This window comes from Tubulanus polymorphus, chromosome 6 (assembly GCF_964204645.1).
Source record: "Tubulanus polymorphus chromosome 6, tnTubPoly1.2, whole genome shotgun sequence".
In the NCBI taxonomy this organism is placed as follows: Eukaryota; Metazoa; Nemertea; class Palaeonemertea; order Tubulaniformes; family Tubulanidae; genus Tubulanus; species Tubulanus polymorphus.
Window position 1 is genome coordinate 6161645 of NC_134030.1, and position 27023 is coordinate 6188667.

At 39.2% G+C, this 27023-nt stretch overlaps 2 protein-coding genes across 4 annotated transcripts; both read right to left on the minus strand.

Annotated features, from left to right (window-relative positions):
- Positions 1–1947: 1947 nt before the first annotated feature.
- LOC141906745 (uncharacterized) lies at positions 1948–22960 on the minus strand. 3 transcript variants are annotated; one of them, XM_074796059.1, is made up of 18 exons: positions 22904–22960; positions 21053–21181; positions 15025–15195; positions 12302–12465; positions 11302–11445; positions 10776–10866; positions 10060–10204; positions 9665–9805; positions 9156–9270; positions 8708–8815; positions 8180–8220; positions 7100–7308; positions 6198–6341; positions 5340–5716; positions 5015–5197; positions 3723–4870; positions 3396–3529; positions 1948–3161 (listed from the first exon to the last, which is right to left on the minus strand). In XM_074796059.1, exons 3-18 carry the CDS (start codon positions 15167–15169, stop codon positions 2887–2889), a joined length of 3564 nt encoding a protein of 1187 aa, XP_074652160.1. In that variant the 5' UTR covers positions 15170–15195; positions 21053–21181; positions 22904–22960; the 3' UTR covers positions 1948–2886. The 3 variants fall into 3 exon arrangements, with proteins under 3 accessions (XP_074652160.1, XP_074652159.1, XP_074652161.1); XM_074796058.1 differs by having other exon boundaries at positions 7100–7311; XM_074796060.1 differs by lacking the exon at positions 6198–6341 and having other exon boundaries at positions 7100–7311.
- Positions 22961–23382: 422 nt separating this feature from the next.
- Positions 23383–26971, minus strand: LOC141906741 (cyclin-dependent kinase 2-like). Its single transcript, XM_074796052.1, has 8 exons — positions 26779–26971; positions 26501–26579; positions 26297–26416; positions 25149–25319; positions 24878–24979; positions 24368–24437; positions 24149–24285; positions 23383–23656 (listed from the first exon to the last, which is right to left on the minus strand). Exons 1-8 carry the CDS (start codon positions 26892–26894, stop codon positions 23552–23554), a joined length of 900 nt encoding a protein of 299 aa, XP_074652153.1. The 5' UTR covers positions 26895–26971; the 3' UTR covers positions 23383–23551.
- Positions 26972–27023: the final 52 nt, after the last annotated feature.

The following is a 27023-nucleotide window of genomic DNA, read 5'->3' on the forward strand; positions in this document are numbered from 1 at the left end:
ACACCTATTAAAACAGTGTTCTTGGGGCCCAAGTTCTTTTTAAGTCAGTTCCAGAGTTGTTGGTTAAACAGATAATTAGTTATTGAACAGAACTCAATCACTTCATAGTCAAATTCTGACCACCTTAGATAGATCAATCCACCAAGAGACAAGAATCCTTGCGAAAAAAAAGACAACTTGCAATGTTGTGAATATGTTTTTCTTTTTAATATATAAATGCAACATGTTCGTATAACATTTATTTAGAGTACCTTTCATTTATAATGAAGCAAGCACCGGAACCTGTCAGAACACAAATGTATCATAACTGCACTAATTCTACTATACAAAATGATCAAGGATAGAGAAATGGCAACCTTCTCTATGGGTGAGAGATCCCGGTTATCAGTTACTGATAGTTTTCTCTAAAACTCAAGAATTATCGTCATTAAGCACACGCGATTATCAGACCCTAAAGGGGTTTATATGAATTCTACCCTGTTTTACTCCATATCAAGTCAAAACAGCAAAGAACCAACATATAGAAGCTAACTGGGGACGCGAATTAGAGCCAAATGATGAAAAATTATCTCAATCAACTGTCCTTAGTACCGGTAGTTGTTTAAAGCAAACCAGCCTCTACTTATAATTGCTACTCTTTGGTAGACTTTTACTATGAAAGATAACTGCCTCCTGAACCACCTCCCTACAATATCATGAACTTGCTTACTAGTGATCAGATCTACATACTCTTTCAGAAAATATGGCTGAAAAGATGCGATCAATCAGATGATATTGTAGATTTTTGATATTGGAGACCATCTTTTATGGAAAGGTCCACCAGTTATGCCGGTCTCAGTCTCTCGAAGGTTCAAGTAATTGAAATAATTTCTTCATGAATTCAATTTCCATATTGTAAACTCAGATTTTTCTGTTTTTTTGTAAAACCTACTGCTCATCCATAGTGGAGACCGAAAGTCTTTAGACTGTAAACCTACGAGTTTCAAGCCCATTGCAAATGACACATATCTACAGAACAGCAGAATAATCACCTTTGCAAGCTTCGTTAATTAGATTCAACTGTTTTAGACAATTCCAATTGTAGTTCAACAAAGATATACAAAAGAAAGAAAAACCAATCGTATTCAGCTCGCAGCGCAGAGTAGGGCTGAGCCGACACAAGATTCCTGCTGTATACAGTTTGTAACAAAATGAGCATATTTCACTTATTTACGTACAAAATTCAATACACGCGCGTACAAACTTGACCGTATATGTATATGTATAGATGTATATACACACTAGGGGGCGTTGCTATACTGGTACTCTTCGCGTCGTCGATATTCGCAGAGAACGGCGACCTAAAATTCACATCTGAACAAATGAACAAACAAACATCATCATATCACAATAATTTGAGAAATAAACTTCGCATTATATATAAAGAACCATTTTTTTCGTTTTTGTCTATACGTAAATAATCAAAAAATGTTAAGAACTACATACACACACACGCACGGCATAAATTCAAGAATATCGTTTCCCCTGGACATAACATCTGACTAAGTACGAGGGAAAGTTTAAGTATAAAATATTTTTTTGATTAATGCAGATAGTTTTCTGCTGGGCTGTGGTGATCACTGATGATAATATTCTCATAAAAAGCGTACGATGGACAACAGACAGAAGGACATTTTGTATATATGTAGCAAATTTACTAAAAAGACTTCTTAATATATCATATATAAACGTATTAGTGATTTCTCTAAAATTTCATCTTTGTAAAGCAATTTTTGTTCTTCTAAGAAAGCAGATTTTTTTTTTAGATTAAACAATCTGGCCGTTAAGTCCTTTTGATGAAAATACTCCCAAGAACATCAAAACATACAGATCAAAGTTCGATCTTTTGTTTGATCTGATACTCGTGAAAACGGAAAAATTTTTTACCCCCCCCCCCCCCCCCCGCGATTCAACGTTCTTTGTGGCATCAGTCGCTTCAGAAAAACAACGAACTCATAAAAATAATTCTTCAAAGACGTCCAAACAAATCGATTCAGTCAGATAGAACAGCTTACAGTTTAAAAAAAAAAATCACTAATCCTACAACAAATTCATATGATCATGTTACAGTATACCAGCAATAATCGTAGTCAAATATTCAACAAATTTTACGATGAAATCAGTTTATAGTAATAACAAATTATTTTCTCGTTCAGATTTTTGACAGATTTTGCACAATATTCAACTGTTTTTCTGACTTATAACACACACACATATATAAAATATGCAGTGCAGTAAATAAGAGTATTCCACTGTATGCATTTATCCAATGATCAGTCTACCTAAAAACTATCATCAGCGCAATATATTCACAAACAGGGAAGCATGTCCCCTATCCAGGGGTAGCCCGGACCAGAGGCAAATATTTATAAAATATTTCGCCCGATGATGGCCACCATCGTGGGTTAAAGCATTCACACAGAATATAAATTCATGACGACCTGAGGCGAACAGCTGGCCCCGGTCTGGACTTATCGAATTGTCCCGGATCAATTCCAATCATGAGGTAAGTAAGCCGGGGTGAGGAGAATTACCTATGTATATAATAACATGTTTGTGACTGTTCAGAAGTGGCCAGATTGAACTACTACGCTTATCAAACATACAACAAAATACTTCAAGCATACCCAGTAATCGGCCTAAAGCTTTCATTACTCATCGCAGATATAAATTACTACACTACAATATTACAAGTTATTATTATCATTATTATTATTAATCATCATTTATTCAATTATATATATATATATATATATCATCTTCTTAAATAACTATAAACAACATGAGTAATAGTCAGTTTTCGGTATGAACGAACGCTATCTCATATGAAGTTACGGTTTGTGGAACTCAGCTCGACGGAAGGACGTAGATACGCGTACACGGTCGTAGTCTGTATTTAACCGACGTGTGTTTAGCGAGTGTATTATGAGCGTCCGCTAACGTATTAAACTGAGCGATGATTGTACATTCCGACGCCAGTAAATTCGCGCTGTTTTTTCCGCTGATGTCCGGTAAATAGTGCAGTTTAGCTCCTTGAAACTGTAGATCTTCGAGATACGAATCTAACTCGGGACATTTCATTTGTACTGGAAGATCGTAAACTTCTAAACAACAACTCATCGCTGAAATAAAATCAATGAAATCATTGAAATGAAAACCGGTTGCATAAAGAAAAGGAGACCATAAAAATTGTCAGCTCTATTCCATTACAGGGGCAGTCCAGGGAGACTTGTGAGACTTGGACAAAACCATCAAATTCTTTGAGTTTCCTTTTCTACTTAGTCAAATAATTGGTGCATTTCAGTTCGGTAGTGACCCTAAAATTGCCTTTTTGGACATTCCCTTTTGGATGTTACCTGCGAGATTCTCTGGCGGAGATTGCAGCTCTTGAGGTGATGGACTATCTTTACTACTCATACGAGTTAAACTACGTCTGTTACTAGTTTTAGGCTGTCGTATAACGGGCTGTAATGTCGCCGGTGTCGGCATCCTATAAATAGAAATAATATTCAGAAAACATGAGTCGACTAAGTCTAGTTGCACAGTCGCAACCTCAAAACTTGGTTTCAATCTTGATCAACTATAGCTCCAAATGCTTCGTCTGTTCAAATAGCTGCTAGACACACTAAGTTATAAGTTCACATTTTCAGACCGAAACTAGGCAAGAAACAATAAATAGTTACCTCTGTCTAGGTAGAGTTAAAGGCAGAGCTGCTGTCATGCCTGGTGCCGACTGGAATTGCTGCAACGGTTGTCCTAGCAAACGAAATTCTAATGGATTCATAGGTGGCGCTGCAGGTCGAAATATAACGCCGCCAGACGGAGCCAGATGCGGAGACGACGTTTTCTGTAATATAGGCGGCGTCACCGAGGTGACCGGTTGTTGTTCTTTATGGTCGATCGCGCCGCCGGGAAGAATGTCCGATTTGATTGCGCGTTGTTGATTCACTGTGTATATCTTCAACGGATTCATATGACCGAGATACTGACCACCAGGTGGCGCTGTCGGGGGCGGAGTCGTCTGTGAGACAGGAACGGTCATCGGTTGCATACTCAATTGTTGCATATTCTGACGCACGACCGGAAAGCACTGCGGCATTGTAGGTTGAAATGCGATGACTGATTGCTGTTTTGACTGTTGTTGATACTGCTGCTGCTGCTGCTGCTGCTGCTGCTGCTGTTGTTGTTGTTGTTGTATGTATTGCGTGGGAGAACTAACTAGATTCGACGAAACGCTAGATAAACCCTGTGGTATATTACTGACGGTCGCGGCCGTGTTACCGAATATAATAGTCTGATTCGACGCCGCCGACGCCGCCTGAGGGAGGCTCGGAGGAGTTTTTGCACGATATGTCCCGGCGCCACTAGGAGGAGTTGGATACGACGAACCCGACACGTTGATACCGCCACTAGTCGCCGGTACCGTGTAATAAACCGGTTGTTGTTGGGGCGGTGGTGGACCGACTGCCGGTGGATATGTACATTGAGGATTCGGAGGATATGTAAACGATTCGATCTGTTGTTGTTGATGGTACGCCGTGTAATAACCGGCGCTAGAATCTGTAGAACACGGCGGTGTAGTAGATTGATGATAACTTTGGTGTTGGTGATGATAAAACCCTGCTGCAACAGCAGCCGCCGCCGCTGCTGCTCCCGCCGGTGTCTGTTGGGGTGATTGTTGAGGCGATGTCGCTCCTCCCGCTCCTGGTTGTGGCTGCACATATGGCATCGAAGTTGTATACATGTACGACATCTGCGGTTGAATGTGCTGTTGATGCGGCTGGCCAATAGGCGGCGCGACCCCCATCGGACTAGGTGGAAAGCAACTCATCTGAAGAATAGACGTAACATTGTTCAAATTCAAAGTTGTAAAAATCATAGCAATTTGAAGTAATTTCAAATACATGTATTTGAAATCAATGTCATTATCATCAATTAATATTTCACATAATCATTGAAATTACATTGTAATTACCGGTTGCTGTGGTTGTATGAATTGTTGTTGTTGCTGCAGTGGCGCCACCGTTTGTTGAGGTGGAGAATTAGGGAACGGGTGAGCAGGTGGCATCTGACCAGTATTGATTATATCCGTTCCGCTGTCTATACTTAACGATGAAAACTGATGAGTTAATTCAGTTGGTGGACCACTAATTGTTTCCTAAGAAATACAAACGATTTGCTGTGATAAATAATCTTAAATATGTGATGTTACCTAGGAAACTGTCAGACAAATAACCTTTGAAATAACAATTCATATTGGAAGTGTATACTTGGTAGAATTCCCTGAGATCTTTACTTACTACAGAATACTGCTGTTGTGGTAAAACTGGTTGTTGTATGTTACATATATGATGCGATTGTTGCTGCTGCGGCTGCTGTTGATATGCGACTGGCTGCTGCTGCTGTTGCTGCTGCAATGCCATCTGTTGTTGATGCTGATGATGATGATGATAGTGAGGAGGATAGTAACGATAGATAGATCCGTCTGGATTTAGATGAGGTTGCATCGTCGTGGGGTTGATGAGAACACTGCCGGGAGGGATCGAATCCAACGACGACGCGATCCAATAATACGTTGCATTCTCATCTAAACCCGGCATTGATTGACTCAATCTATTACCCGTAACTCCGCCTCCGATCCCGCCTACTTCGCTACATTTCGAACATAATACATCACCTAAAACAAATAAATCATCAATACACTTAATATTCAGAAATCATTCATCTGATGAATAGTTTTTGTGCCAATATGTGCAAGTTATTACATGCTATAATTTCTATTACAATGAATTTTTGGTTAACACGTTCACTGCCGGCTTCAAATATACTGGTACTTTCGGGTCTGTCACCAGCGCAACTAAAAATATATTCGTAGTTGATTCTCCGTATTTACAGTTACATATTTGCACTCTGGTACACGGGAATAACACAGTTCTTGATTGGCTGGTAATGTGAACAAACTCGTTCTGAATGCTCATTGGTCAATTATGAGCAAAGCCTGACCATGTTACAGTTCTAGTGCCTATTACAAGTATATTCGTGTTGGCAATAGGGGGCGGCACCGTATTATCAAGCTGACAGCGAACGTTTTAAAGCCTTTAAATATCAAGTGATTAAACTGTGGTCGCAATAATGAACATTCATTATATATTACGTACCACCATGAGCCTGCGTTCCCGTAGTAGCGGTAAGAGGTGGCTGAGGTGGTGTATCAGCGCCCTCCAGTGGTGGACTACTGGGTATAGGTGGTGGTCTAGTCATAGGACTGGTTAACGTGCTCGACACTCCGCTACTGAGAGAATCTGTCAGAAATAATTAATCAATTAGAATTCTTCTAACTAATCATTTCTGTACCAAATACTAGTTAAATGTTGTTGATCATAATTAAGTGATTATTAGTTTTTTTGGTGCTTTAATTATTTCATATTTAATGCACAAATATATCGTCAACTATTGTTATAACTACTTGAGTTAAGTTAAACATTTTCAACAACCACCAGATCCACCAGACCAGCAATTTGAGGACTACATCAAGTGAGCAGTTGTACTTTCAATATTTTCAATAATTTCAAATAAAGCTAAGAGATTATAACTGCTCTGGAGAAATAAGGCTGTTTTTAAAATGGATCAAAGCATTTGAGTAAAAATGTAAAAATCCTCTATCAACGTCACTAAGTTGATTTGGGTTTTTCTTTTAGACTTCACTCAAATAGTCCGGTGTTGTTGTACGGCAGGCAGATCTGTTTTCAGTTCGACAGGGTGGCCACTTTCCGCCCATTTACAAATCCCCTGAATTTTCCATGTGATTACACAAAAAAAGGGTGAATCAGAGAAATTCCTAGGTTTAAAACGAAACAATTTCATTTTTCATTGAATCACATACTGATAAAGAAATACGCTGTCAATAACAATATCCAAATTCTCCGAGTTTTCCAAGGTTTTTGGTAAAATTTGTCAAATTCCCTGATTTTTTTAAAGGTTTTCCAGGTCAGTGGCCACCCTCTTAAGAGTATATAAACTGTCGGTGATATATGTAATAATAAAGAACCCGTTTCCCGACCTGTTTTCGAGAGTCGTCCGCTGGATTTACTGTCGTTACGACTGAGTACCGTAACGCCGCCGAAACTGCTCGCCTTCGTCACGACAACGCGACTCGAATTATCGGTGCTGTATCCGCTGGAATCGGTACTGCTCCACGGGCGTCCCTCGTTAGCCCAGTGTAAATCTTCCTTACTGCTGCGAGCGCTCGACTGTCTCGTGCTCGGACGACTGCTGACGAATAGAAACGATGAAGTAACCGCTCACACAACAATAATACACAACAACGCAATGAGAGGAATATAACGTAAAAAGCGCTTTACATAGAATTGCACCAAATTAAGATAAATGACCGCCTTGTCTCAAAGGGTGACCAAATTTCGAGGAAATAGGGAGATAAGTAAATGGATTAACTCTTAGGCAAGTTTTGATTGCACGTGCAATTCCGGATTACAAACTCTCCACTGGCCACTTATATCAGGTCTACGGATGATGCTCTACAGGAATAGGTGGCGCTTATTTTGGTCGAAAGGAACGCCACAGAAGAGAATTCCGGAATTGGAGACCGATCAAAAACTCCCTTAAAGTGATAAGTTTCGGTTTATATCAAATTGTAACCAAGTTTCAACAAGATCGACCCGCTGAGTTAACGAAGCTAAGTAGCTGAAAGACAGACACATAGACAGACACGTATCAGACAGAAATAAGAATAACGGTCTCACGGAAGCCAGAGAACCAATTATACTATATTTCAAGGATGAATATTTGTCTCGGTTGTATTTCTACAGTGGCTTTATGAGTTCCGCTAGATAAACACTATCAAATGGCTCGTATTGAACATATCAGTTCTTTGATGCTTATTTAAAGAACTCTCAACCAGGTTTGGCTGTGGCAACACAATCTATTTCCTTAATAACTCGGGATCTCAATATAATAAGACTGGCATTTCGTTCCATATCTCGTCATCGTACTTTATGTTATATGACAGGCATATATGTTACCATAGAAACCATTTGCATATACCGCAACGAACTTTCTCCGCGTATATCATCGTTAAAATATCGTAGTTTTACGTTTCTAAAAAAATATCGAAATATCTTACCTGACCGGAGATTCTGTCATTCCTTCCTGAGATGACATCGACTGAATTGACGAGAAAAATACGATACATTCGTGTAGCGGTTAACATTCAAATATCAAAAGCGGTTTAACTTCAATCGGGAACCCGCAACACCAGCTGTTGGCTGTTGATGTTAATCTTGACAGACGAAGAAAATTTCGAACTCATTATTACCCTATTTAGACCTCATATCCCTGACTATGTCCCACCAGGTGGCGCGACGAGTCTTATGTTGTCAAAATTAGTTCATTTTCATTGAACTTTGAAGTGAATTTTTAGACTCCCAAATCCATACATTATCACAGGACATAGGGACTATACACGATAAATTCATTTTTAGCTTTAGTTTTCATTAATAATTGATAATCTAAGAAAAAGTTCAATCAGTTTTAACTGAAATGTAGAAGAAATCGAATGCCGAAGACTGATTAACTACTAGCGACACCTGGTGGATCCTCGATTGCCACAGCAGCGGTGCCGGTTCCCTATTTCTTTTTAAAGTATTGTTACCTCAGATTGATTATTGAATATTCTCGCTCGAACCTGTTCATATTCTTCGACTCTCTCTTCAAATGATTTCTGACGTTTACCATCGATTCCACGATCCTGACCTCGGCCCTTTAATTAAAATATACACAAAACACAATGGTCAGGGTGGTCCCTTTTGATTTCCCCAACTTTTCCGTGACTTGATCTGCTAAGAATCCAATCAAATAACAGTCAACTATGTGAAAACCATAAGTTTTTTTCTATTTTTTTTTTTTAATAAAAATGACCATTTACCCTGTTTTTTTTAAAGAAAAGAAAATTGCCCAACTTTCCCTCTTTCCAGGTAAGTGGTTACCCTGAAAATTGATATTACGACCAAAATACCACCAAGGAGTTCAATAGATCCACAACTTTTTCAAGTAATAATAGCATAATTCTTCAAGGCTTAAACTGCTATTTCGACACGTACATCTTTACCCTCTTCAAAACTGGACCCGTAGCTACCGCGTTTTAGTATTTCAAGTTTAGGCTGATCTTCCTGCGACCCTTCGTCTCGAATGTGATCTCGAAATTTAAAATCCGGGCTGCAAAACAACGAAACATTGCTATCGAAAATAAATTATGGTAGCGCTCTACCCACTCAAGCCCACACTACTCCACCATGTACGGCTTACCATCTACATGACAGCTGCCCACCACATATATATGTGTGTTAATAAGTATTTGGTCAATGCATTTTAAAGCACACCTGGTAATGCAATAAATTGGCAGTTTTTGGTGACATTAGCTATTCACAAGAAATTTTCTGTTTTCTCAAAAACGCTTAACTCGAAAGAGACAATTGAAATCGCGTTGTTACGATGGTATATTTGTACACCAGTTAAGTTACCAACATTTGGACAACTGACCCCCGGTATAATTTGGTATAAAGGGGCCATAAACAACTTCAGGTATGGCAGTAAATGTGTGAAGACTTACATGCGAGTAGTGGCTGTTTTATTCACGATTACAGCTTTACCAGTTGGATCGACGTTATGTTCCAATCCGAAGAACGCAGCCACGCGATGCACTAACATACGATGATACGAGGTCATCGGCAGAAATTTATGCAAGTCTTTCCTGTAAAATAATCGAATATCTATCACTCGCTAAACCCATCTCGTCCATAAAAATTGGAGGCAGTACATTAACTGACATAGCGACATAGATATCGTCGATCCAGTTCCACAGTTCTGAGTTAAGATTAGATGTTTTGAGTTAACTCACATTGGAAAGGAACAGATTTTAATTCTAACTCACAACTGTCGAACTGGATCCTGTAGTTTGAGCGACGTATCGGTACATATAATATTGTTCACACGCCGACAACTTACTTTTGATCTTTAATGAATACGGTTAGATCTTGCTCGAGTTTCAACAGCATCATACGATCTTTGACATTTTTATTGAGCGTCATTTTTATGAATTCCTCGAGGTCGATGCCGGTTGAGTCGGTATACGGTGTGTCTAAACTGGAATCTATAATAACAACAATCACAGACATCAGAAAAGAGAGTGGGATACCGTTCAGACATGAACGTAAACATATCACGAATTGTAAAATACAGCGAGACCTCCCATAATGAATACTTTTACCTTGGAGCCAAAATTTTCTAGTTCATTTTCAAGTAGTAGAACCTAGCTCATCTAGAGTGAACACTTTTTCTGGTACTAAATGAACGTTTTACCTTTTTACGCCAAGTGCCAGTTTGTCCGGACAGCCGTAAGTTATTATTCAATATGTTTTTATGGGGTAATCCTATCGAATGGTTGTTTGGTGTTTATTGTACTAATTCGGTGAACTAATGGAAAATTAATGACTCGAATGACCAGAAACAGGCACCATGCCAAAAGATGAAACAGGCGCCATGCCAAAAGATGAAACGTCTCTATGATAATGAATACCTTTCCACAGGGACAGTTTTGCCCGGAACCAAAGTCTAGAGAGTTTTTAGTGTATAATCTTGATGAAACACTGTGTCTGTGTTGATACGATTATACAGTAAAAACCCACGATGCAAAGAACTTTATCGTTTTCATACTGTTTTACCTCGAGATAAACATGGAGATCGAGAGGCACCAGAAGAAATATCCGATCCTTGAGAATTCTCCTTCTCCAGAGTTCCACGAGTCACAACAGGCTGAAAAATAAACCAGAATACGTATGAAAAACGCAATAATCAAAAAATAGATTTTAGAACCGTGCTATGAAAACATTGAAAGCACAGCTGACAGCAAGAACAGTCTGATCTGTCTGGATACTGATCTGCCAACTGGGAATTTGCCAGTGTAGTTGTTATGACAAATAGGATAAATTTTACTTGTTAGTTTAAATGTGTGGAGTTAAAACAAGTAGAAGCGTAAAAAATATCTGAAAAATTCCAATTGTTTTTCCGAATAGTAAATAAGATATCATTTAGTGAGTGAATGTCTATGTGAAATAGCAGGCAGGTCTGTAGTGCCGACAGATGCATGGTATTAGGGTTAGAAGTGCGAAACGAGGGACGCGGGGGTGGTAGAGGTCAAGGGATCCGAAGGGGAGTGGGAGGTTCATATATACACACACGCATACATACCTGAGGAGCGAGTGTATTTGTAGTTGACGGTTGTATAGTCGATGTTGCGGTGCTGGGAGATGATGAAGGGTCCTCAGGGGGTGGGGATGTATCGTCACGTAAAGCGTGGCTACGAACTAATACCTTCACCTTTGAATTTGTTGGCTACAAAATATAACGAACGATTTCGATGCCGATTTCTACGATTGAGTCAATGATAGTGAAGCCGCTAGAGGTGATACACACGTTCAACCAAACATCTTAGAATTGATCTATATCAGCGTGTCGTTACTCTACAGACAATCATCAGTGGCCCGGTCGCCCAAAATGGTCTTAAATCTTAAGGCCGGCTGCTGATGTTGATGGCTCACAATTCATTATTTTGATCCAATACCTGAGCTCGCACTAAGCTAAGAAATAAACACATTCACTGCTGACTGCGAGATATCTCGTAGTTCCGGTTCTGCAATCATTGCCACTAAAGAGTTATCTCGTAGCTAATGCTTCATATTCACTGTTTTGTTGCACTCTGGTAATTATGGCAGTGCAAACCTAACTCTGCTTCATTCTAAATGCTCATTGGTCGACTTCGAACAATGGCTGACTACGTATCATTGAGAGAAACCCATGATATCAATCTAAACCACTGTTATTGATTTTTTCACATGTCTCCCCACCCATCTTTATGGGTGGAAGTTTATTTGAAAATAAACTCTTTTTAAATAAACTCTGGTTGAAGATGGATGAAAGGATTCCACCCAAAACAATAACAGTCATTTGAATTGATATCGTGGGTATAATGATCATCAAGACTGGAAATAGTTTCAACTATAGTACTAAATCTATTACCGACCAAGAGATAACTTGTAGCATTTGGGAAGAAATACAGCAGCAGCGAATGTAAGATGTAAGACCATTCGCATCTCGGCTTTTCGATGAAAAATTCTCTATAACATGATAACATCAGAAGCTCTATATATGAATCTGACATCAGGACCGGAGACTGTACTGATGCACTTACTGATGAGTTATTCTGAGAATCATCCTCCGTTCGCTCGACCGTGTCCGATTCAGTCTGTTCCACTCCAGCTGCTGCCGATTCATCCGCTTTCCGATCGTCCGGAGAATTATCTCCCGACGATCCGGAGCCTCCCGGAGTTTGTAATGTTGGAGTATCGGTTCCGGCTTTAAATACAACAACAAAAATTAATGTTCAGCAGAGTCTTTTAAACAAATGATTAAAATTTATGAATAACCTCAGCACCTGGATAGATGAATCTATATACTTCTACTTAAAACTTAACGCACACGATGCAGGGAAACAGAGAAACATGGAACCATGTTACTAAATTCTTATAAACGCACACAATGCAGGAAAACATGTTTCCGTCTCCTACCTGCGTCGTGTGCCTTGTGCTTAAATAATCACTTCATTCAAAACTCTCAAATAATCATTGCCACAGTAAATCATAGATAGATGTTTCTGGTATAAATAAATCTTTTTAATTCTAGCTGGGCTATGTATATGATATATATTTTTGCAGCGGGTGGCTCTAAGATTTGTTTTATCGACATCTTCATTCATAACATGAATAGTAAACATTTCTTTTCCGATGCTCATTCACGCCGAGCATTAAAAAAAGCAAAATTTTTCGAGTTACAAAATCCTCCCCATTTGGACGGCACTGTAACTAAATCCTTTGCCATAGTTGATACAGGACTGGTATATGATAGTTGTACACATCAAGCCACAGGCGACAATGGTTCTCGGACTCAGGCTCAAACTCTGAAGGTACTATGCGTCAGTTCCCATTGCATTTTGGATATGTTGTATCTAGGACCAATGGCTAGATTTTGCCAACACAACAATTTCGACCCTGTTCATCATTTATGAGATTATCTTCGAGGTCATATCACTGGAAAAACAGGGTTTTTAGCGTCTTTCCTATAGGGCCCATTCTTTGTGCACTGCGCAACTAGACCTCTGTACTAACATTGTACCCAGGTTTCATCAAGATTGACCCGCTATTAACGAAAGCTAATAAGTAACGGAAAGACACATACATACAGACTGGTGATACGAGAATAAGGGTCTCACCAAAGCCCGAGAACGAATAAATATATTTGTTATTAACGTGAGTAAACAGGTGGCCAGGACGGTATCTGGAGATATATATCTCAGTAAGAGAGAGAGTATGAAGGATGTGTCTGATCGGTGGAAAAAATTCACCTCTCGTCTCTCTTTCTCTCGAGTGAAATATTTCTGTCATTACAATAATGCGGATATATATCTGAAGCGAGATGAGAGGAAAGAGAGCGGAATTTTACTGACAACAAATCGCCGAGAATTACTAATATCAGTAAACAGCATATCTACAGATAACAATAACCGTGTATTATCGATGCCTATTAAATAATGTATACAGCATGTAATAACTCACTGAGACTGCAGTGATTTCAGGAATCCACAAACAGTCGATTGATGACAACATTCTAAAGCGACTAAACTGTTTCTTATTCCTTAATTGAAAAGAACTGCCTAGGAGTTTCACGGGTTCGTAATCCAGTGTTCTCTGTACGCTGGCATTTTAAAGGGGCTGGTTAAGTGCACGACATAGTCTCTGCTGAAGTACAGAGGCTTTCCATACCCCCAAAAAAATTATTGATCCCCAAGAAATTCACCTTAATTTTGGTGTAATCTTTTTTATAATCTTTCTATTTTTCATATTGGCTCAATCTATTTCAAAGCAATTAAATCAGGATTTATAGACTATTGATGACATCCACTCCGGTAGGGGCAGTGGATATTCTTGTATATATCAGTGTGGCTGATCTTCAGAGGGGTAAAAATGAAAGGGGTGGCCGCCCCTCTAAAACCTGTTGTGTAGAACGCTGTAATCCGGTCTGATTCTAGGAAGATACTCCTCAAACGATTAGATTTTTGCAGAGGCGGATTCAAGAATCCGTTCGTTCGATATTTTTTCCTTGTAGAATCATTAGAGTGGAGGAGAGGGGGATATATTTTTGCCGATGGATTTGGCGCGATTCTAGGAATGTACTTTTCGAGGAAACCGTCGTGCTGGTTACTGAAGGATGATACCGCCCGTCGTTGTGGTATAAACACGCGCAAATAGATCTATAATATTAATGTATTTAGCTCGAGGAAATGTTGTCAGCTACGTCAAACCGTACCATCAATAACTAGCGACTAAAACTCTCCCTCTCTCCCTCTCTCTCCTTCCGCATTCAATAAAATATCGATATCAATGACGTCTCTTTCCGAGTCTATTAAAAGGCCTTATTCTGTAACAGAGATTTTAAGTCGGGCGTATCACCAATGAGATTAGTAATAAAAAGGGTCCAGGGTCTGGGTTTTTACAAAAAAAGTTCTAAATCGTTAATTCGATTTAATTTCATCATCGCTTCAGCAGGGTGGCCACTTTATATGCTTTTTCCCTGACTATTCCCGGACCTGCACGTTGTTTTCTACAAGTCAAATACAAGACATAGAAGGAAAACTGTTTGATTTTATGCGCGATCTAGCTATCTCGACAAACATCTTTGATTTTTAGTTTTTTTTTTTTTTACAAAATTCCCTGACTATCTTAAAGAAAAGAAAATATCCCTATTTTCTGGATAGTGACTACTCTGCTGTACAGTTTATAGATCGGTAGAAATAAAATCTTCAAATCGATTGTAGAGTTAGTGATTGTGTCTGATTACTGGTTAGTTCATGACACGTACCGGCGATAACCGTCGCGTCCGATGTTTCCGAACTCGGACTGTGATCTTCGTCTTCGGTTTCTTCGACTTCGCTTTGTTTTGACAGTAAACGACCGCGACTGGATCGTCGTTCTAACGGCGGGTCACCCTGCTGTGCAGCCGACATCGTGGCGCTTGAGTAGTTACTTCAAGCTGAAAATATACAATTTGTCAATTTTACAAAAAAACCTTCCACCTACCAAAAAAGAACAGCTTCACAAAATATAATCCACATTTATAAATAAGCTCGTGAACATCTTTTTCACATAATTAATTTTCATCCTAAAATCATTTTCAAAAGAATTGTTTTCTTCTGTCAATCTTTAATAGCAAAAATACATTAGATTTACTGCTTCTTATAGCAGTAAGTCTGACTTAATCTCTTCCGCCTGCTTGTACCAGTTTGCAGACAATGTCTGAGAACTCTGAGAGTGGTACATGTCTCTATCACGTTCACCAGTTTCCAGACAGAGTTTGAGAACTCTTGACAGTTGTACATGTCTCTACCGGGTTCTCCAGTTTCCAGACAAGAGTTTGAGAACTCTTGACAGTTGTACATGTCTCTACCGGGTTCTCCAGTTTCCAGACAGAGTTTGAGAACTCTTGACAGTTGTACATGTCTCTACCGGGTTCACCAGTTTCCAGACAGAGTTTGAGAACTCTTGACAGTTGTACATGTCTCTACCGGGTTCTCCAGTTTCCAGACAGAGTTTGAGAACTCTTGACAGTTGTACATGTCTCCACGTTCACCAGTTTGCAGTCAATGTCTGAGAACTCTGAGAGTGGTACATGTCTCCACGTTCACCAGTTTCCAGACAGAGTTTGAGAACTCTGACAGTTGTACACGTCTCTACCGCGTTCACCAGTTTCTGGACACCAACTTCACCAGTTCGCGTATTCTAGATAGATAATCATTGATGATGACACAGAAATTGCTGTTGGCCTCTGTTTACTATAAAGAAGTTTAAAAACACGTCGGCAGGATTGTGTGTAGTAGTAGAATGCGATCACCGACAAAAACCGAAGAAATAAGAGAATTGATTTGCTCGGAGCGATCGTAATGAATATACACTGTGACTGAGAATGGTGATCGATTGAGCTGTAGAACCTCAGGGTTCTTCAAATCAGTTGAAATGCATATATGTACGCACACGCACGCGTGGTATATTCTATCTGATAGGCTAAAACAAAGCTAAACCGTGAAAAAGAGGGCGACGAAAGGAATAAATATTGTTGGAGAGAATAAAAGCATAACATGATGCGCCACCAACAGAGATAAAATCCGCCAGAAATTACATTTGTAATGATGCACGGTACTTACGGGTTCCCGATTTCATTTTCAATAACTTTTCCATACCCAGATTAAAGCATAAAGCCTAAAATTCAAAAAACACCGAAGGAAAATTTTATTTTGAGACCATTTTCAGATTTTCCATAGCCATAGACAAAAAAAACAAAATTTCCATAGCTTTTACAGGACAAAAATTCCCATTTTCCAAAACTATCGAAGACTTTCCGAAACCCATAAGAACCCTGAGGATGTACTTTCAAGACTAGACACTGAATGCTGACTTAGTGTCTAATACAAGGATCCAATGGATCAGCGATCATTAAATCCGTAAAGTGACCCGCCAGACAATCAGGTCTCATCAATTTTATCCATCTTTTAATCAGAATCGTTCTGGTGAAGACGAACACCAATAAATACCCGACTCATCGAGACGTTTTAACAAAAGAACTGCAGTCATCGTAACCGAAAAAATGCTAATCCAGTCAGTACATCTGGATTGATTGAAAAAGCACTTTAAAAAGGTTGACAGTAGACACCACTAATAATTCTGATTGGGAGCGAGTGGAACACAGCAGACTTCTCGGCCGTATACCATCAGCTAAGCCTTCATCTTTCTGATCATTTTCAGATTCGGAAGCCTAAAAACTGACTGAAAAAAATAGGCTTTTCGGACTATTGGCACTAATCTGTGATTGATTTAGGTAATACAAAATATTTGGGCCTGAGGATATTCAATAGGAGAGACAGATCATTAACCTAGGAATGGATTGAGATAACCTTGATTAACATCACTGACAGCAGTAGCAGCAGCATCAGCAGCAGCAGCAGCAGCAGCAGCAGCAGCAGCAGTGTGGCTATACTGCACACGTCTTTTGATACCATCGATCCAAAGATGCCCGGTTCCAAGAAAAATGCAATCCTATGAAATTTCCCAATGATATATCATCATCCAGCAACAGCAGCAGCAGCAGCAGCAGCAGCAGCAGCAGCAGCAGCAGTAGCGTATTAATTCATCAATTGACGTCAGTCGTTATTTGCGTTGACATGCACGAAGGTCAAATTCAAGGTCGACAAAACCTAGATTTCAACTAAGAGAGAGAAGAGAGTACACGGACGTAGATGAACTCCGGTAATAAACTGAAGTGCGCTCTTACAGCAACCGATGATGATGATGAGTGTGAGAGAGGAAACAGGCGGCTGAATGCTTAAGTGTTTAGAAGAGCGAAAATTTGATTCAAAAATGAAACATTAATCTCCAAATACGACAACAATGATCTACTTTCAAAATGGTCTTTAAATTCAAGACCGATCTTATGCCAACTTCTATTAGGCCTAGCACTTAGATCTATCATAACCACATAGGCCCCTATGATACTCGTCTAGATTTACTTGTCTATACTCGGATGTTTTAATTGCTAAATCTTTAAAACAGATTAAGTATAATTATATTGTATCACATCTCTTAGATAAGTAGAATAAAATGCCAATGCACAGACCTAGCGAGGGCCGTCTTTTTCATCTTAAAATAGGGATTGACCCTGTTATCTATTTGATTGGTAGATTTAGTGAGTCCCTTACAAACCCACCACACCTGCCGGGAGCGAAACAGGGGTTTGATTGGGCTGTTTTTAGCTCTAAGACGGCTCCGACGTGAAAAGAGAGAAAAGAGTGAAGGGAAAGAGAGCGAGAGAGAGAGAGGTAAGAAGAGAGATGAGAGGAGAAACAGATATTATACTGACGTCATATTTCCCACAGTGAGAACAGCCTGTAACCAACTACTATTGATCCAAGCATCTATCCAACCAATATACACATCGTATTAACGTTTATTTAGTAAATAAACGCTATAAAGAATATATGAGAAAACAGCGCCAACACACACACACACACACACAGATATATGGATTATATTTCTGTCAATTACGTCAGTTCATATTCCGATGATTTACTTAGTTTATATTTTCCTACACGAATCGAGAATACGTACAAGAAAATGAAATACGCAGAAATTGAGGTTTGGGGAAAGGGGTTAGAGAGGGGATCTGGTGATAAAGGTAATGACGTAATCAGCGTTCTCCATATCCTGGATTTTCAAAGGGGCTGCATTCATAGTTAAGTGTAATATAGTATGACATTGAGGCTGCTCAAGTAGCAAGGCTTCCGATCCCCCAGAAAATACAGAAAATTAAACTACATTTCATTTCAGTGTAATCATCTATTTTTCACCTAAGCCTAATACATTTCAAAGCATTTATCAGCATTGATAGAATATTGACATCCATCCTGGTGGGGGCTGCAGATATTTCATAAGATGTTGCTGATTTTCAAAGGGGTAGATGTAAAAATGAAAGGGAAGGCCGCCCCTCTTAAACCTGTTGCGGAGAACACGGCCTCCAATTACCTGGTAATAACTGGCAGTCGCGGGTGACCCGATAATCGGGTTCAAAACCATGTGAACCCTAAGAAATATAGCAATACTACATTAGAAGACGATCAGAAGTGAAAAACATGAAATTGGAATAGATTCGAGCCCCGCTAACATCTGTACTATATAAGGTAAAAATGAAACTGAAATCTTACTAAATATTGAAACGATTTTCTTCAGCGCTAATGTCTTATACAGAGGCAACACGTGACAGCCACGATCTCGCGGCAATCTTTAAAACAGCATCACATCCAATAGGCCTAGCCCCTTTTACTGATTTACTCACATGTTGTTATCTATGATCGATATATATTATGATATGTATCCATCATTTATCCCCTTCACCGCTCTGAATGCCTCTGTTCGTTCTGTTCTTTCTCTCTCATACAGGTCCGCTCACAGCCAACGCACTGATTTCGTTTTAGATCAAGGCTGGTCGGTGATAGTTATATCACGTTCTGCTCGTCACTGTGTCGCGGACGCCGCTACCGCTGCTGCTGCTGTTCTCAGTAGATTTCTCCTCGCAGCGTGTGAATGCATGTCGCATGAGTAGTGCACTGTGCCAGTAGGAGACGCATAACTACCCCAGTTACCATAGTAACCGAGAACAAACTAAATCCGTACTCCAGGAAATGCGATAGTCTTCGAGAAAACTGACGATTCTCCTCTTTATCGTCGTCGGCGGAAACAGCGATCGGCGATGGCGACCGTTTATTAAACGAAAAATTTCGCCGAGTATAAAACGACTTAGAGCGAAAATCAAACCCGAAATTTCACTAGACCGGATTTCTTCGGGTTTTTAGCGAGACGATGCTCTCCGTTTAACCAAATTAAGGAGAAAAGGTTTATAATCGAAAAATATCACGCAAAACGATAAAACAACCGAGTTACCTGGCAGCATCGCAACGAATGAGTCATCATTGTGACAAGTTTCCGTGTAGGTGTATACGCGCGCACGTCGATTACACCACCCTTGAGAGGCCACCAAACGCTAAACTACCCACATTTAACTCGTATAATTTAGTAAATAAAGCTACTGGAACGTATTTCGTTTTCGACATTATCATCGCCCCGAAGATATTCGCCCGCACTTGATTAATTTTTCATGCATACGATATTTGTTTATTACGGAAATCCCTTTAATCGGGGAATGTTCAATTCTCTCCCACACTACGTACCGGTTAACAATAGACAGACAGCACCGCGCATTTCCACGAAATCGCTAAGCTTCGGCAATAAAGAAAATGACTTGCCGAGAGTGAACTTATCATCCATTAACGAAACCCACAATATTCTACATACACGGTGGTAGATCGTTGTTGTTTTTTCTTCTCTGAATGAATCATAGTTTTGATGATTATGATATAGAAACATCACGCCTGACGGCTGGACGCAAAAGTAATAACTTTCACCAAATTGATATTGAAAAAAAAAAGAGAAGAATTTCATCCCACGACGTTGGATGAGTGTATTTAATGAAGACCGAAAGTTCGCATGAGATTAGAGAACGTGTGCGGTGAAGATGTGGGGGTTGAAATCAACGAGTAGGCGTAGTTGAACAGATAATTATCCCGCTTGTCTCTCTCTTCTCTCTCTCTAGGCCTAAACCTTTCTTAAATTAATAGAAACGCAGTAAGAAAAAATATCGAAGAAAGCCTCTTTTGAATAGACGATTACGCGCCTATTCGTTAATACACAAGACCGGTTAGATAAGAACAACACGAATTTGTCTCCGAGGAAAACTTTTCTACACAGAAAATGTCAATCGAGGAACCGCCAAATCTGGATTCAGAATGAAAAAAAATTAACCACTCGTAACATCATCATGGTACTAAAAGAGCGCGGGTCAATTTCAACGTACCAGAAGCACTTTTCTTAGATTTTGGCAAGTGTGCTTCCACCCAGTAATATGATAGCATTTAGGCAACAAGGTGCGCATGATCGATGACAGCAAAACAACTAGGTCTATGGGTTCACAAAAACCAATCACGAACCAGTAATTCACTTAAGTTTCCGACGATAAACTCGATTCCTACCAGTATTCAGAAGCGAATAAAAACAAATCTTATTCCGTAGTCTCGCTACCTAAAAACATGGCATATTTAACGCGAAGAAAATTCCCTTACAAATTGTTCACGATCAAACACCGATGATTTATAAACTGTTAGGTTGTAGGCTTTCTGACAGAGATTAATAATATAAGAGAACGAAAATCGTTTACAAAACATTCGAAGAAGAACGCAAAGGTAAAACTGTATGGTACACGATGTTTGTATCAGTTAAGCGTGCCTTACCTGAACCACCGAGTTAAAGAGATATAGTATCTCAATCTTCCTACATCATTCCGGCATCCTACTTCAGTAGATACAGAACTGTTGAGTAACGCGCGACTGACTGCACACATACACCATGCACACAGAAACCTGTAAAACACAAATCAATATAACAACTACTTGTACTCCATCTCTTCACTTCTCTGAGCACCGCCACAGAACCAACCACTGATTCTGTTAATTGCGGCCAACTGGCAGGAATCGGATGAACAATTCTAAATTCAGCTGCAAAAAACTAATGAAAACAGCTTTTTTTTCGATGGATCAATTTTCCCCGCGCACAGTAAGGAGGAAACAATTATAAAATCTACTGACTCCCAATTAAAATGAATTAGGTCTAAGCCTAGTCAGTGGAATAGGAGGCCTTGAAACTCCCCACACTCGAAAGTACCATCAAAAGCATTCTCAAAGCTACTAAAAGCTCCATTTCTGACAAAAACAGATAACAAGCCTACTTCACTCAAATTACAAAAGCTTAGTGAAATTCTCTCCAACCTCATGACCTCCCTGAATTAAAAGACTGGTTTCTCTCCAACATTATGGCAATAAGGTCTACCTCCTTGCAAGACACCAGCAGTTCCAACCTCATTACCTCCCTCAAGTGACTAAGATTAGGTTTTCTCTAACCTCATAACCTCCCTGAAGTGACTAGGACGCTGAAGTCCAAACACTGTGAGAGTCTCGATAATGCTATCAGGTTTTTGAGTCTGCAACAAAGCTAGATTTGAACGAAAGGTCTATAAGGTACCGGTATTAAGCTTGAATTATCATCAGATGCTAAAAAAGTGGAAATATAGGATAATGTGTGGTGACAATACCAACAGCACCACAAAGCAGGAAAGCTATCATCCTCACCTCGAATGTGATGCCATCGAGACTCACCACAGTAGAGGAGAGAATCCCACAATGATAATAAAAAGTCCGAAAATGAAACTTTGAGATAGAAGTTTATTTCAACGTTTCGACTATATCCTAATAGTCATCTTCAGGAATAATAACTATCTCGAAGTTTCATTTTCGGACTTTTTATTATCATTGTGGGATTCTCTCCTCATCGCGTCAACACGGATATAGTGTTCTACCAATTGTGATCACCACAGTAGGCCTATAGGCCTAAAACCATAGACCTACCACACTAACCTGTGTGTGCAGCTTAATGTCATTAGGCCTAAATCCTGTTTAAATTTTGACCTGGGTTTTCCAGGTAGACACATAGTTTAGGCCTATCTGTGAAATTTGCCGTGATTATAGGCAATCTGATTGGTGCAACAAGTTTTCTTGCGGCAAACCTGGGCTCGTTGTTTGTACCTGTCTGCACCCATGTTGCATGGGTTTTGTGCCGAGTCCAGTAATGCCCAGGCATAAGGTTTGGATCCCTACTGAGGAAGGATGCACACAGCGCGCACGGCATTGTGTGCGTGTGTCATTACGGAGACAAGACTAAGAGAAAATGCAGATAGGCTTGAATAGGCTATCATCGGCTAAACCAAGGCTCTGGCCCCTTCATGGATGGCCATCTCACTCGTTGAGTCTCAGTCTCAAGACAACATCATAAAAACCTCTTCGTTCGGTACACAACAAATAATCTTTAAATAACGATCTCCAGCAAAGGCTTTTTCTCAGAGCACGAAAGTCCGAAAGGCTTTCTTAGCATTTTTAGTAGAGATTCCGTCACCTCTCACCTGTCACACTCACTGTGACAGTGTAAAAAGTAGTGTGTACTCACTCAGCAATTTGAATTCGTTAAGCAAAAGACTAGCGAGGAAAATACCCCAAAGCGCACTTCATAAAACGTGAAAATGTGCAAAATACCTTTTTTGGAATTGGTTGTATTCCGATGAATATGCACTGGGAACTGCTGCTGTAGAAGTACAAGAGATCATCCGATGCAAAACTGTCAAAATTTTTCTTTTTCGATCGAATTCTCTTCGAGCGAATATGGAGACCGGTGTGTACTACATCACGGTATTCCGCGTTCTCGCTGAATATTCTACGTCACGGTATGTTGCGTACTCAAATTCAAATTCACTCACGTGCCAGAGGATGCTTTGATTTTTGAGTTTCTTTTTCCTAGGCTATTATCGCGCGAGCCATGGTTAGATTAGAAGAGGCAAAACCGATGTCAAAATTTGATTTTCTCCCAGTTTAAATTTTTTTCAAATTCTTTTTGATGTTTAGGCAATCATCTTTTAAAAGTTTCTATAAAATTAGTTTTATAACTATAAATCCTTCAATTAGTACCGATCCCAGGCCGCCATCTAAAGTACGACATCAAATCAGAAAACTAACAATTTAAAAATACACAATTAACTTTTATTATCATAATATTAATTAATAAAAAATAAGTAATAAAATACAAAGAAGAGATTTAAGTACATTTGTACTAAATTAAATGCATATTTTGCCGATGGAATTTACATCGATTTGAGCATTAATTCCAAACATGAGTTGGAGTTTATTTCAAGGAAGTATTTGGGGTCGTTGAACTGTAACATCGCTGAGATAACGATGACCTAACGCGTTCTTAGCCGAGACCCTGTTGTGCGGTACATAGGTGAGCATCATCTATTAAAATACGAAAACAAAATATTGTATTAATGGACAGATGCAAAATAATCTCAAAATTGAAGTTATCAACCATTTATCAAATCAACAGATGAATTTTTTGATTGAACTGATACCGGGTAGCCACTTTCCACCAATTCACAAATTCCCAGAGTTTTCCATGTGATTACACACAAATTCCTGAGCGAATCAGAGAATTTTCTAGGTTTAAAATGTTTCAATTCATTCATTTTTCATTGAATCATGCACTGATAAAGAAACACATGGTCAATAGCAATATCTGAATTCTCTTGAGTTTTCCAGGTTTTTGGTAAAATTCATCAAATGTTCAGATTTTTTTCAGATTTTTCTGATTCCCCGAGTTTTCCAGGTGGGTGGCCACCCTGTGATATTTAGAGGTTAAAAGCTTGTGCAAAATGAATATTTCGAACCAAATTGAAAGCCAACTAAGTTGCTAATCAGTCTATACTATCAGGATTATTCAATACTCACCATAAGTAATTCTTTACCATCTTCATCTAAAGTCGGAACTAGATGACCGATGTCTTTTTGAGGAGGCCATTTCGGAAATGTGCTTTTATAATCTGGTAATTTAGATACACCGGGCCATAAACGTTCATCAGGGGTACCTAAGTGAATGAGTAAAATATGTCAACCATATTTCGAGAGTCTATCTGAAAACTTGTGCGCTGTATTAAAGTAATAACTTGCCTAAAGTTCTAAAAATGCGGAAAAGTTGATCGATTTCAGAGTCACCAGAAAATAAAGGTCTTTTTGTAATCTGAAAATGAGTTAAGCAGAAATAATATTTTAGACACGATTACTAGCCAAATTATATCTAAGCCTCCCAATTAATAGAAATACAATTGATCATTACTCCTGAAATTAGGTAAAATGTATTTTTAATTGCTTTCAGTATGTCTACACCGCAGTGCAGTGTAGAATAGCTGTAATGGACTTTGTTAGTACACCGCATCAAAATACATTATTGATGTTAATTACTAGCAAGTTTTTTTAATCTGTAGTCTATTGAAAGATCGTAGCATCCATTAAACATATTGAAATATTAGTAACTAACAATACAACGCGGTGTAGGCGCGCTAAAGCGGTATGCCTATCATTCAACAAACCAGGATGGAATTCTAAAACATTTTCAAATTATCTCCAGCATTTTCGGGTATTAATTACAGGTAGTCAGCACTGAGAAGGGTTAACACTCACCATTTCAGCAAATATACAGCCAATACTCCAAACATCGATAGCAGTTGAATAGTATCGACAGCCTAGTAATATTTCCGGTGCTCGATACCACAGTGTAACTACCTAAAATACAGCAGTTAGAAACTATGAACAGATCAAACCAGTACCGCTTACCGAGCTTGGTCATAAAAACCACTTAATACTAAACACACTGCACTTTAAGGTATAACGTTAATTCCACTACAAAAATCTTGTACGTACATTTTAAAAGTATTTTTGTATTAATTTGTACCTCATGTGTATAGGATCGCACTGGAACACCGAACGCCCGAGCGAGTCCGAAATCAGCCAGTTTAATACTTCCCTCGCAATCGATGAGTAAATTCTGCGGTTTCAGATCCCTGTGTAGAACACGGTGTGTATGACAGTACGCGATGCCTTGTAATAACTGATGTAGATAACTCTATTGACAAAAGATGAATCATAATAACTTAACTTCTGAATAAATACGGCAGGGATACTCGGGATGAAGCCCACACTCGGTTCCACAGTTCAGGGTTAACGATAACTCTAGAATTACAGGATGGCTTACATCCCATTTACAAAGTTGTCAATGTTATAGGTCTAACACTAAATTCCCTGAGTGAATAAGCGGATAAATGGATATCTATTTGATATCTAATTCATTTTCATGCGTTTTTGGCAAAAACAAACTAGGGGTCCAGGGACACCATGCCCACTTGGGAAGTGGTTTCAAATGCTCAAAAATCTAACAATTTCAATATTCAACGCCCTCTGGTGACCATATACAAAAACCAATGACCTTGAAACTCAATACAATCATAAAACATGTCAGCAGCTACGATTTTATAATTGATTGTGATAACAAAAAATGCCTCGTTACTAATCTAATATGGAAATACTAAGTTAATCTACTATTCAACGCCCCCTGATGACCATATTCAAAACCCAATAACCTTGTAACTCACCATATTCATAGAACATGTCATGAACTACAACTTTGCAATTGATCATGGTAACAAAATATGCCTAGGTACCAATATAATAAGGAAATACCAGGTTATTCTACTATTCAACGCCCCCATCTTGATTCTGATAGGGCCAATTTTTGGGCTGAAGATGTGTCTAGGGTAGATACATGTATAAACCAAATATCAAGACATTACCTTGAAGCGTCTTCAAAACTTCCCAAAATAACTGGATTCCGTCTACGGACGGACGAAGGACGAAAAGTGAACGCAATAGCCCGCTGGGACTAAAGTCCCAAGTGGGCTAAAAAAGATTTCCAATTCCTTGAGTTTACCATGGTTTTTCTGATTTCTTGAGTTTTCCAGTTCAGTGGACTTAATCAATTAAAATTGATCTCATTGAACGATTAACCCGCCACTCTGTGTACCGGGTCCTCAAGTGCATTCTTACCTTAATTAATGGTAGAGGAATTCCTGAAGGTGGAGCGTTATCCATGAATTTCTTTAGATCTTGATTCAAATACTCAAACACTAGATACAATTTCTTATCATTGTGAATCACGTCTAGAAGCCTGCAAGTAAATGCATTAATATATATGCATATATGAAGAAATGCATACATAAACTGTCAATTTCATAATTTGAAATATACTTAACTGACAATACTGGAATGATCTAACTCTTTTAACAATGAGATTTCTCGTATCGCAGTACTTGGCACCCCTTCTGATTCCCTGAAAACATCAATCACATTTTAAGCCTGTCAGACACACTTAATGGTGTAGAAGATTAAATTTCTGATCTTGACTTGTCGGATGGTTTGTTTATTGAGTGGACTGGGTGTCAAAAATAGGGGTACGTACACTGTACAACTTGATGAGCCACCTCTGGCAAGCGAGGAAATTTCGACCGTTTCATAGGCCTAAAACTTACGTGTCGAGTCTGATTTTTTTCAGCGCTACAATCTTGCCAGTTAGTTTATACTTGGCTTTGTAAACGACCCCATACGTGCCTTCACCAATCTTTTCTAATTTGTGGAAGTTTTCCATCTGGATTGAATAGGGTTTTGGGCGAAATGGAGACGAATTTCGCGGCACACTATGAGGAGCCACCGGCGGGTGGATGAAGTCCCTCAACTCAAACTGTCACGAAACATCAATACATTTTATTCGATTTAG

What these genes read in the sequence shown, in the direction of transcription:
- LOC141906745 (XM_074796058.1), bottom strand. Translation starts at nt 15,169, where the DNA reads ATGTCGGCTGCACAGCAGGGTGACCCGCCGTTAGAACGACGATCCAGT. An exon ending in ATGACAGAATCTCCGGTCAG is followed by an intron (nt 7,312 to 8,179) that starts GTAAGATATTTC and finishes TCTATTCGTCAG; the next exon opens with CAGTCGTCCGAGCACGAGAC. An exon ending in TCATACAACCACAGCAACCG is followed by an intron (nt 4,871 to 5,014) that starts GTAATTACAATG and finishes TCTATTCTTCAG; the next exon opens with ATGAGTTGCTTTCCACCTAG.
- LOC141906741 (XM_074796052.1), bottom strand. Translation starts at nt 26,894, where the DNA reads ATGGAAAACTTCCACAAATTAGAAAAGATTGGTGAAGGCACGTATGGG. An exon ending in AAAAAAATCAGACTCGACAC is followed by an intron (nt 26,580 to 26,778) that starts GTAAGTTTTAGG and finishes TGATGTTTTCAG; the next exon opens with GGAATCAGAAGGGGTGCCAA. An exon ending in TTCCTCTACCATTAATTAAG is followed by an intron (nt 25,320 to 26,296) that starts GTAAGAATGCAC and finishes TTTTGTCAATAG; the next exon opens with AGTTATCTACATCAGTTATT.